Raw genomic sequence first — 12,210 nt, 5'->3', positions numbered from 1 at the left:
AGCAAGTAGTTACGGGTAGTATAGGTATGACCTATTCTTAAGCAGCAGATCCAAACCTCACGTCTACGGGACTTCGTCGTTGATGGCCGGTTACCTAAGTAGGGTTTAATTAAGTGAAGTTTGTTTGATGTTTCTCTGTCCCACACGTTCTGCCAACAGCTTCTAAGTTTACTGCGAAGGAGTGGTTTCAAATCTGCAACAGGCACCGCTAAGGAAGTGTTGCCACCTTTCATCCCTGTTGATGTAGCAAGTTTGTCGGCAAGGACGTTTCCTTCAATCCCCCCGTGGCCTGGCACCCAACACAGAGTGACGTGCTGGTTTAACACGTACATGCCACATAAAACAGAGTACAGATTGTGAACTACTGCATTTTTGTGCTTTTGGACTTTTACTAAGGCTTTAACTACGCTTAGAGAGTCAGTAAATATTCTGCCTTTTTTAACTCAAGGCTTTTTATGTGCTTTGCGGCAGTTAATAGAGCGAAGGCCTCTGCTGTAAAGATGCTCGTTTCCGGGTGCATAACTACCGATTGTGAATATGACGGGCCAATCGCTGCATATGCTACACTGGCATGCGACTTGGACGCGTCAGTGTAAAATGCTCGGCAAGCATATTTCTCTTTAAGTTCAAGGAAATGCATGTGGATATGCGCCCTCTGGGGCATGTTTCGAAACTTCGACAAATGTCATATCACAGTCTATCTCTTGCCATGACCATAAGGCAGTAGAAGGTTCGCTGGTGCCATTAGCGCATGCGTAAAAAGTGGGACATCCATGTCTTCACAAAACCTCCTCACGCGCAATGAGAAGGGCTCTCTAGCTGTAGTGCGGTTATGAAAAAGGGCTGTGCATGTAGTGTCATTAATGACAGAGCGATAAGGATGATATATACAGTCGATGACCGATAATTCGGACTCCACGGGGAACGTAAACAAGTCCGAATTATCGAATGTCCGAAAAAACGAATGCGCCGAAAAAAATACTTTTATTGACACTTCAAGGTCCCGGTGGCCGAAGAAAGTTGTCAATGCGTTGCTGCCCGCACTTCCGCTTACGTGCAACCAAGTCCGCCTGTATCTCCGCCTGTGTGATGTGATCGCTGTACGATGACGAGCTGGTTTCGTTCGTGAAGGCAACGCGTCTGTGCGGCGCACTTAGCGGTCGCACAAAGAGGCAGCATGAATGGCGGCGCGGCGCGTTTGGGTTCTCGCCTGCATTACGCATGCAACTGCACCAAGCCACATGCACTATCGAGCAGTTGACTGAAGATGCTTATCGTAAGGCTTGTCAGCGATTGAGCCGTACGTTTGCGATTGCCACCTGCCGCCATCACACCTCCGTGCTTTTCCACTGCTTATCCTAAAGACATCGCCGCACTACGCCGTGATAGCGGCCCCTTTAAATTTCCGGTCCGCTTCACCCCATAACACTTCGGCATCGCGACAAAGCTGACTTTCGGACTCTGCTACTGTCGCAAACAGGTCGACTCGCGAAAGCGCTGGTTCGAACGTACGATGATAGACGCGGCAGAGGTGGGGGCTTCAATTATTGCCTTTCGAACCTGCAATTTGGGCAGAAAGTCCGAGAAATCGGACGCCGAAGAGTTTTAGCGTCCAAAATTTCCGACGTTCTTGACCATTGACGTCTATGGGGCTGGTGATGGTGCCGCGAAAGCGTCCGAATTTACGAGCATGTTCGGAAAATCGGGCGTCCGAAAAATCGGCAGTTGAATGTATCTGTCGCCTTTCGTTGTCGTCGGCGCGGCCTTCGGCGCTGGCTGTGAGGGCACCGTTGGCACCATTTAACTCAGATCTTTTGAGACAGCAGAGCGTAAAATAAAGCAAGTCTCAAGATAAAAATGAACGCGCGCGCAGAACGCTTTACCGCAGACGCATTCGACAAAATGGCGGCGATAGCACAGGAAACGGAATGTAGGATGTTCGCGATGTCGATACGATTTCCCACAATTGACCAGTGCCTCCAAGATCAGCATTTCCAATCGCAAATCTGGGGCATAAAGTAGCGATCGAAATAGAGCCTCACAGATCACCAATTAGCTTTCGTTTTGATCTCTGAGGCCAGACTTTGTATGGTACGGGTGCCGGAGGAGATAATGGCTGGCGATTCGGTGTGCGCGATGGTCTCGGACAGGGTCCGGATTATCGAATGTAGATCTCGCAGCTGTCCGAAATATCGGTCGTCTTTACACATTACTTCTATGGGATCATCGGCGGTGCCGCACGACTGTCCGAATTACCGAGCATGTCCGAATTATCGGTGTCCGATTTATCGGTCGGCGACTGTATTTGCATTCACCTTCCAAAAGTATGCAATGCTAAGGTATTGCCTCTGGAAATTGAGTGACCATTCGTTGGATTCAACACAGAGACTTTGGACAGGACTAGTCCTAAAAGCACCGGTGGCAAGGCGGATGCCCAGATGATGGACCGGATCCAATACCTTCAGGGCTCTTGGTGCTGCAGAGGCATACACAATACCACCGTAGTCCAAACGTGGTCTTACAAGGCTTTTGTGTAGATTCAGTAGACACTTTCTGTCACTGCCCCATGTCGTGTGTGAAAGTATTTTGATTATATTCATAGTTTTTGGACATTTAGCTTTAAGGTACTTAATGTGGGGAAGGAAGGCGAGTTTTGAGTCTAGTATTAGACCTAAAAATTTGTGTTCTGTGCTCACAGGTAGTAACTGCCCGTAAAGCTCAATGTGAGTCTCTGGAACTAGACCCCTCTTCTTTGTAAAAAGGAAGCAAGCGCTTTTCTGGGGGTTAAGCTTAAACCCGTTTTGATTAGCCCATTTTGACACTTTATTGAGGCCCAGTTGGATATGTCGTTCACAGATAGCGATATTACATGACTTAAACGCTATTTGCACATCGTCCACATATATGGAATAAAACATATTGGGTAGGATAAAATTGCGCAGGGAGTTCATTTTTACAATAAAGAGCGTACAACTTAGTACTCCACCTTGTAATACCCCAGTCTCCTGCACATATGGCTTAGATAACACGTTGCCGATTCTTACTCGGAACGTACGGTTGCTTAAGTAGCTTTCGATAACGTTTAACATATTTCCACGGATACCGATTGCTGACAGGTCCTGTAGAATTCCGAAGCGCCACGTGGTGTCATATGCCTTTTCGAGGTCAAGAAACACTGCCAAGAAGTACTGCTTATGAACAAATGCATTGCGTATGTTAGCCTCAATGTGAACAAGGTGGTCGGTGTTTGAACGACTCTCTCTGAAGCCACATTGGTGTGGATCAAGCAGATTGTTCGATTCAAGATAATGCAACAGACGGCGCTTTATCATTTTTTCAAATAGCTTGCATAAGCAACTGGTGAGCGCTGTCGGGCGGTAGCTTGTTAATACAGATGGGTCTTTGCCCTGTTTTAAAATGGGGACAATGATGACCTGTTTCCATGCGGCAGGAAGATATAGTGGCCCAAATATTGTTAAGTAGCGCAAGCAGTGTCATCTGAGTGTCTGCATGGAGGTTTTTAATCATGTCGTATACGACTCTGTCAGCTCCGGGTGCTGAGCTTTTACATGTATTTAACGCAGCTCTCAGCTTGGCCATCTTAAAAGGACGGTTATATGGCTCATTTTGCTGGCAGTTGCAGTTGAGTGCCTTGCATTTTTCGAGTTCTTTGTATTTGCGGAATGATTCGGTGTAGTGCATGGAACTAGAAATGCTCTCAAAATGAGCACCAAGGGCATCTGCCTGCTCTTCCAAACTGTTTCCTTGCTCATCTACCAAGGGCAACGGATAAGTTTCCTGTCCCTTCAGCCTTCTCAGCCCATTCCATACCTTTCTTTCCTGCGTATACGAATTTATGCCAGAGATAAATTTCTCCCAGCTTTGTCTCCTGGCTTGCCGTCGGGTACGTCTTCCTTGTGATTTAGCCAGTTTAAATTCAACGAGATTTTCAGCGTTCGGATAACGGCGTAGTATGCCCCAAGCCTTATTTTGCTTCTTTCGCGCCTTTCTGCAGTCTTCATTCCACCAGGGAACACGTCTTTTGGATGAATAACCATTTGTTTCGGGGATGAACATTTGTGCAGAGTCAATGATAAAAGCAGTAAAATAGGTGACTGCGTCATCTATGTTTAAATTCTTCGAGAAATCTTGAGACAAGCGAGATGATTCCTTAAAACCCTTCCAGTCAGCCGACGCTAGCTTCCATCGAGGAAACTGTGGCAGAGAGCTTTGTTGCTCCCTTAATTTTAACACTGCAGGGAAGTGGTCACTTCCATACGGATTTCTAATCACATCCCATTCTAGATGTGGAAAAAGTGTTGCAGAACCAAATGTCAAGTCTATTGAGGAGTAAGAGTTATGCTGCCTACTGTAGTAGGTCGGTTCCTTTTTATTAAAGAGACAGGCACCGGAACTAACTAGGAAGTTTTCTATCAATCTGCCTCTTCCGCCGCAACGGGAGTCTCCCCACAGGCTGTTGTGGGCATTAAAGTCACCGGCTAGAACGTACGGTTCCGGAAGCTGGTTAATTAAACTGTAAAATTCTGTCTTGCTCACTTGACAGTTTGGTGGGAGATATATTGAACAGATAGTAATTAATCAATTGAAGAGAATCCCTCGTATTGAGACTGCTTCAAGCTCGGCTTGAAGTGTGATTTGTTGGCAGGCAACGGACCTGTCTGCAATAATCACCACCCCACCGGACGAGGCATTAGCACTGTCACGGTCTTTGCGGAAAATAGCGAATTGTCGTAGAAAGTTGAACTGTTTCGGATTTAGATGTGCCTCCTGGACACAGAACACCTTAGGCTTATGGTTGCAGAGTAGTTCAGTTAATGTCATCGAGATTTTGAATAAGTCCTCTCACGTTCCATTGCATTCTCTGTGTAACCATGATGACAAAATAAAGGAGGGTGTTCTGCGTCTACTGGAGAACTTTGGGCTTATCAAGAGTCCTTTTCTGGACACTGGATTTTCTGCTTTCCTTTCGGGGCGCGCTCAATAGAGCTGCGCCGGTCTTTAAGGGGTATTCAGACGGAGGAGAAATGCTCGGGGGGGAAAGGCGGAGCCTAGTGACGTCAGCTCGCGAGGAGAAGTCTCCACAAATGCCCCCCACTCACACGGACGAGGCAAACGGAGGGGGAGACCAGTGTTACTAGACTACTCTGGTGGCTTGCACCACCCGTTTGACGAGCTGCAGACGACCATCCAGCTGCAGACTGGACACCCACTGCCGCTCTCTGCAGGAGCAAGTGCAACAATGTGGCCAAACAAGAGCCCGAAATTCCGCCACATCCCCCACCGCATGGGGATCGTTTGTCCTTTCGGGGAAAACGTCCCCGTCTCCTCCGAGGAGGCGCGGGGGGGTCACGCCCACTCGCTAATCCGTGACGTCGCGGTCACGTGATACGCAACCCCCCCGTCTCCCCCGAGCATTCCTCCCCCGTCTGAATACCCCTTTAGGCACCAGAGGTGCCGGTGTTGTGTCCATTGCCTCCCGCGAGGCGCTGGACGCCCGCGCACGCAGGCTGACGGTCCGGGCTTCAGACCTAGCCTCGCGAGGCGTGGTCTTGAGGCCCGACGACCCTGGAGTCGCGGGACTGTGTGACTGAGTCGGTGGAGCAGCCTTAGCTACTGCCACCACGGGGGCGGGCGCCACAGCCAGCGGCTCGCTACAGGCGGGTCGTGGGAGTGACGCAGGCTGGTTCGACGCTGCCCCCTTATGCGCCGCATCAGCAAAGCTTCCTTTATGAAAAATGGAGCACCTTCTTCTGGCATCTTTATACGATATGTTTTCTCTTATTTTCAGGGTGATTATTTCTTTTTCTTTCTTCCAGGTTTCACAGGATCGAGAATATGCGGGATGATCGCCATCACAGTTTGTGCAGTGGGTTTTGCCAGAACAGTTTTCCGAAGAGTGGTCTTTCTCTCCACACTTTGCGCACGTAAGGTGGCCTGGACAGCTTTGAGAGCCGTGGCCATACTTCTGACATTTGAAGCATCGGCGCGGGTTTGGAATATAGTGTCATACCCGGGTTTTTGCGTAGCCCGTTTCGAGGGTTTCTGGCAGGGTGCTTGAGGCAAAAGTGATGATTATATGCTTTGTTGGTATTTCGGTGTTATCTCGTCTGATCTTTATTCTTTCTACAGTGATGACATTCTGGTCCTTCCAGCCATCCAAAAGCTCTGCTTCTGAAAGTTCGAGCAAGTCAGTTTCAGAGACTACGCCTCGGACAGTGTTCAAAGATCGGTGGGGTGTTACTGTTACTGATGTGTCAGCAAAAGCTCTTATGTTAGCAAGTTTCTCATATTGTGCCTTGTCACACGGCTCCAGAAGGAGGTCGTTGCTTGCCATTTTGCTCGCCTTATATCCCGGTCCGATTGTTTGTGCCAGCGAATTCGCCATGAGGAATGGCGAGATCGCTCTTACTGGCTTCTCAGGTCTGTTGCTATGTATAACATGATAGCGGGGGAAAGACTCATTCTGCTTGAAAAAGAAGTTGACTTAAAAGATATAGAAGAAAACAAGAGCGTGAGTTATTTGAAGCATATGTCATCAACAAGTTGGGCAGCAGATGCATCAGCAAGCCGTCTCTTGACCTATTTTCATGTGAAATAGACTATCTCAATGATTAGTGCGGTAGGCCATTTTATCTGGTTTTATCTGGTTTTACTATGTGGCAGTGTTAGAGGTAACACGTGGTGCTTTTCATAGCTTTATATTTGCAATCGACGCAAAATAAAGTTCAGTTGCGAGTGCGCCTCTTTCCTGTCATCTTCTTTCTTACCAATTCGTACGCGGCACTACACCCAAAAACCTGCAATGAAATACCAACTAGCCTGCATTGACACCCTTGTCCAGTAAGTTGACGGAGGCTTCGGTGCGCGCCCACTTTGTGGCGGTGCGATCAGCTAGCAAGGGAAACACTTTATGCATGACATGTATATTTCTTTCGGCAACGATGGCGGCCACCCACCAAGGAGCCCAACGAGGGGATGGTACGAGTTTACGATTACTTGCACGCGTCAGCCGTACATCATTGCTATAACCTAATGCGTCTAGACCAACGTTGGCTATTTGCACAAGGTTAACCCTTGCCGCCAGGAAAGGTTAAAAGTGAGAGAGATAGACGAAGATGAAGGGAGAGAGAGACAGGAAAAGGCGACTGCCGATTTCCCCTGGGTGGGTCAGCCCAGGGGTGCCGTCTACGTGAAGCCAGGGCCAAAGGGGTGTGTTGCCTCTACGGGGGGCCTTAAAGGTCCAATCACCCGGCGTCGGCTCAACCCCCAGGATCCCCTTTTCCCCGGACACGGCAAAGCCACGCACGGCTAGGCGTGGGAGGGGGTCGAAACCCCCCCGTTAGCTCGGGTCCGTGGTGTCGCTACACACCAAACGCCTGCTTGCGCAGACGCCCCTGCGGGCCAAGGCACGAGTGTAAAAGGCACGAGTGTAAACCTAGCACTTGGAGGAAGGACTCGATAGAAGTCGCAGGGGCATTACAAAAAGACAGTTCATCACTGTCAACAGCTATTCAACAGGCATTCTTGAACACACTTTAGCAACTGTTCATGTGGGAACTTCAAGAGTTGTTATATTGCCGTACTTTCAACATGAACGCTTACACAAGAGCCCACATTGTTTATAGCGGCCAGATTAGTAGCTACATGACACAGTTATCTCAAGCAAGTACGCGTAATGTTTCAATGCATGAGCACTGTAGTTGGAATGAAATAAAAGTCCTGATGAGCAATCTGCATAAACTAGTGTTTCAGATAACCACTCACTCTCTACTGAAAGACCCATATATATGTGGGTTCACCTTTATATGCTAACACACTAAGCTTTTTCATACATATAACCACATTTTTCCAATTAACCACCGGTCCCTTTAATGACCTTGGCACCTTTGTCAGCGTTTACCACCAACCAACTTGCAGCATGTTAAGAATAACAAACCGAAATTCAAACATTTGTAAAATCATTAAACGACAAGCTCCTAAACAAAGCCAGAACTATGAGAGAGTTGTCAATCATTCATGCAAAATAGTCAGAAACCAACGATAGAGTCACAAGCAAAAGAAAGAATTAATGCCTTACATTAAAGACATGCTCACGCATGTAACTAGGACTAACCTATGACAGTTTAACATGAAAGACGTGACTGAAACGTGTGATTCGGCGCTGAAAGACGAAGCCAATGAAACAAACAGATAGCACAGCGCTTGTCCTGTGCCTTTCGTATCTTCGTGTTCGTCTTTGAACGCTGCATCAAACATATAGATACTCCAAATAGCCCAACTTTCCATCCTATAGAAGTGACTGACCTTGGGCACATCTTCGATTTCATCTTCGCCCGAGTCAACGTCGTCCAGGTCATCCTCGAGCGCACTCACTCGTGGCTCCAGCTCACCACTTTCCTCCAGCACTTGCCGCTTCTGCAATGTTCATTAAATTTGCTCTTCTTGAAAACATGTGAGAGTTTCTGAAGTCATGATGCGGACAGCTTAGCACTAACTGAAGGTTTCTCTCGCTTTACTTTCTCTGCACATGGCTTGGGAAGAGTATCGCATGACTCGTAGTGCTTTCCTGTAACCTATTTCTTATGTCCTGCAATGTTTTCGCATACAGTCTGCAAATGCAAATGCAGTAAAAGCTCGTTATTCACACCTCATTATTTCGTCGTTCTGGATAATTCGAACCAACAGTCCGGCCAAGCTCCATCAACTACTGGTGGACTGGTGTTGCGACACCTTTTTTCTATAAAATGAATACCTCAAGTTAATATGCATAAGCACGTTCAGAGAGAGATTAACTGCTTCGAGTGGACAGCATGCATATGGGTTTCACTTGATCAAAGTGACCCGACCAGACAACGGGACATGTAGGTCCCACTTTTTTCTCAGATGTAAAACACTTGTCGGCTTTCGAATTTATTTTTCTGTAATGAAGAAGTCATCAACAGCTAACTAGAAATGTTTCAAACAACACAACATTCGTTCCTTTGTTGTGCCCAACAGAGGGTTAACACCTCATCACAAAAGCTGATAGGGTCTCTCGTGCATTCGCCTAAAGCAACCTGAAGGCACATTTCAAGAACCTCACTCAAAGCTCGCTTATGAAAGTGCCACCTTTCTGGGTGCGTAATGCTCCCAAAAACAAGGCTTTTAGAAAACCTTTCATACTTATTTCATTAAATGATGCACAAATAATAGACTGCAACTATAACGAAACACTAGATTTAAATGTTGCACTCTTCAGAAAGGAACACAGCATAAGAAGCAAAATACCGAATGCTGTTGTCAGTTTATCAGCATTTACTTAGCCACAACTAGCAGCCGTTGCTCAATGACCTTCGTTATAGTACTGTGGCTATCACAACACGTGGTTATTTTGTTGTCTACAAGTGTGTTTGTTACTACAGTAAGACACCGCGTGCCTCACAAGCGGTTTATTCGTTCCTTGACGCGCATTTTTCTCCTAGCATTTCTTTTTCTTGCTTTCCAGAGTTTTGTGTACTTCAATAACATCCTTTAATTTGTTGAGCGTCTGCGTGCATTCCTCATTTTTCCTAGTGTGGGGACCGTTATCATATGAAAGGAACCAACAATACCTAACAAAACGTTTTTTACAGTGAGCTTCATTAGACAGTTTTTGCTCGGTATCCGCAACAGTTCTGCGGATGCATACTGCCAGCCATCTCCTATGAAAACCTGTATCCACAGAGCTGCTGTGTGCACACAACTAAAGTTGTGTAATGCGGCAAGTGAAAAGCTCAGAACTTAGAAGAATGGATTGTTGCACAAGTTGGTACGTCATATGAAAAAAAAAAAAACACCAAAAAATGAGGGCAGAGAGAGGAAGGTGATATCACGAGCCCCTGTTAAAAATATTGGGTACGTATCGTCTGCCTTTCCCTTTTGTCACTGCAGTGCAGGCGTAGCGTTCGAAGCACTTCAGCGCAGCATGCTTTCAAAAGCGGCATCTGTAGGTGAACTCAATGTCGCTGTAGCACTCCCCTGGGTTCTGCTGATCCCCGAGAACTGGCGGTGACACTCTCACATAAGTGTAGACAGAGCCTTCAGTCATCTCGTCGATGCAAGCAAAGGAATGCACAAACTGCGAGAATGTTGTCGTAGTAGCCGGCCATACTGCTCATATGTTCTGGTAGTTGCAATGCTACCTTCATGGCCGCTTAACCTTTCGGACTTCAGTGCTGAGAAAAGTTGCACTTAAAGGGGCCATGAAGCACCTCTTGGGCTTGTTGAAAAAACACAACCTGCGGAAAGCTGACACGGCTATGAACTGCTCTGTAAAATATTAGTCGTGTGCGCTGCGTAAAGGCCACAAGCGGAGCGCTAAGTTGCCGTTTCCTCAGGCGCCCTCTTTTCAAACAGAGGCCGGTTCTCGCTCTCGTCGGTGGGCGGGGCGCGTCTGCACGTTGACGTCGCGGAGACATAGCATGCTTATTGGCCGATAGCCGGATGAGATGCGCTTCTTGGCATGGGGTGCCACCACCTGCCCGTGCCGCACTCCTCAGTCTGCTAACTTTACACGGTAGCCGCACTCGCGCATGCGAATCACAGCGGGAGAGCGATCGCGTTTCATGACGCGCGCTGACGTAACTTCTTACCCCCGTGCCATCCCTCCCTGTCTAACTTCCAGTGCGCTCGTCGGCACGAGAAAAGAGAGAAAGCGCTGAGTGTGTGCGCCAAACCCCTGTAACTCCGCTGATTCTTGACGGATTCGAGATATTCTTGCGGCAATCGATTCGGGAGGCAGTAAACTCCGATACTAAGTTCATTAGATCATTACTTGGAAAAGTGGCTCATGACCCCTTTAAGTACAAGGCAGGTTCTTAAAAGGCATTAAGGTCAGTCACTTAAATCAAAAGTTCAGTATAAGCTTAATTCTTGAATACAGCTCAGACCACTTATAACGTAACCGCTTACAGTGCAGTACTGGCTATAATGCGGTTTTTTCTGACTCCCGTTTACTCTCCCATAGAACTCCCATGTATAAGCATACCGCTTATTGTGCAGACCCCCGAGATGAAAGACCGGTTATAATGCGGCTGCCGGAACATTCTCAGAGATGCGAGGGTGCGAGCGTGCTTCTCAGCGGAGATGCGCCGGCGGGGGAGAGAGCGGCGACGGCATTACAAAGGAGGAGGGGACGCGGAACGAATGAACAAGGAGCGGGGGGGGGGGGAGAAAAAAAAAGGGATGGCTGTAGGGGACAGCAGCCCGGCGCAGGTGCGTGGTGTGAGGAGGGGGAGCGGTTGCGCGGCCGACGGAGAAGCCTTTGCCCCCTTCGGCCGCTTGACATGCGCGCTTCGTCGTTGCTTCGTCGTAGAGCCGATTCCCCCGCAAGTAACAATGCTTTGAGACGCGATTGAGCTTTCGCCTTTGTCACCAACAGGCGGACTTACAAGCTTGAAAGACTCTTTCAGGATAGTTGCCGCAGCTGTTCTCCCGATCGCGAACCGAAACTTCGTTTCACGCGTGATGCCCTCGGTTTAGCTCGTGAGTGCGATCTCTTCTACTCCCGATCTCCGTGTTGCCTAGGGCAAGCTTCTCGCGGTGGCATGCCAAGTTTCAACGCGCACGCTAGGCCTAACGAGCGCTAACTGCCATGTCGGCGGCCGCGGACTACAGAACTTGCGGTTTGGTGCCGAGTCAATGAAACATTTTGCAAGTGTTGCATTTAGAAGGGGTGACTTACATCTTTTACGAAAACGCGGGCGTGCGTGTGAAACACTCGAGTGGTGGTTTGTGGTCGCCACCGTTTTCGACATCGCGGACGCGCAGTGTGTTACCGCGGCGACTTCCCGTGACGGCGCATTTTTTCCGCGTTCGTTATGTCGGCACCGCAGGTCCACGGACGCTAACAGTTCAACATTTTCAAATGTAAGCAGATGCAAACTTACGCCCCAGTCGCATGCCGCGATAGTCAGAATCGCGCGCCTGCCTGTTGGTCATGTTTTGTACACGTGCAACCTTTCAAAAATGTTGTTTTGGTTATAGTGCGGTACCGCTTATAGTGCGGATATTCGCGACTCCGGCGACTTACGTTATAAGCGGTCTATGCTGTATTGCGGTTAACCTTGGACAGCTTCATCCGTGTTTTCTTTAAATTTTTTTTCTTTTTTCATTATCTGCAGCCATAGGCCGCAGCACCTACGATAGCATTATTGCGGGGGCCACAAAATT

The 12,210-nt window shown here is 48.1% G+C and overlaps 1 protein-coding gene across 1 annotated transcript in view; it reads right to left on the bottom strand.

Moving 5' to 3' along the window:
- The window catches only part of LOC119405308 (pre-mRNA-splicing factor 38A), a 35,654-nt gene that overhangs the window by 2,525 nt on the left and 20,919 nt on the right, over window positions 1–12,210 (bottom strand). The window contains exon 5 of the mRNA XM_037672135.1: window positions 8,326–8,436. Coding sequence (XP_037528063.1) covers window positions 8,326–8,436 — 111 coding nt within the window. The remainder of the gene's footprint in view (window positions 1–8,325; window positions 8,437–12,210) is intronic.

Source organism: Rhipicephalus sanguineus, chromosome 9 (assembly GCF_013339695.2).
Source record: "Rhipicephalus sanguineus isolate Rsan-2018 chromosome 9, BIME_Rsan_1.4, whole genome shotgun sequence".
In the NCBI taxonomy this organism is placed as follows: Eukaryota; Metazoa; Arthropoda; class Arachnida; order Ixodida; family Ixodidae; genus Rhipicephalus; species Rhipicephalus sanguineus.
Note: the sequence above shows the minus strand (reverse complement) of the source record. Positions and strands in the feature narration are given on the sequence as shown.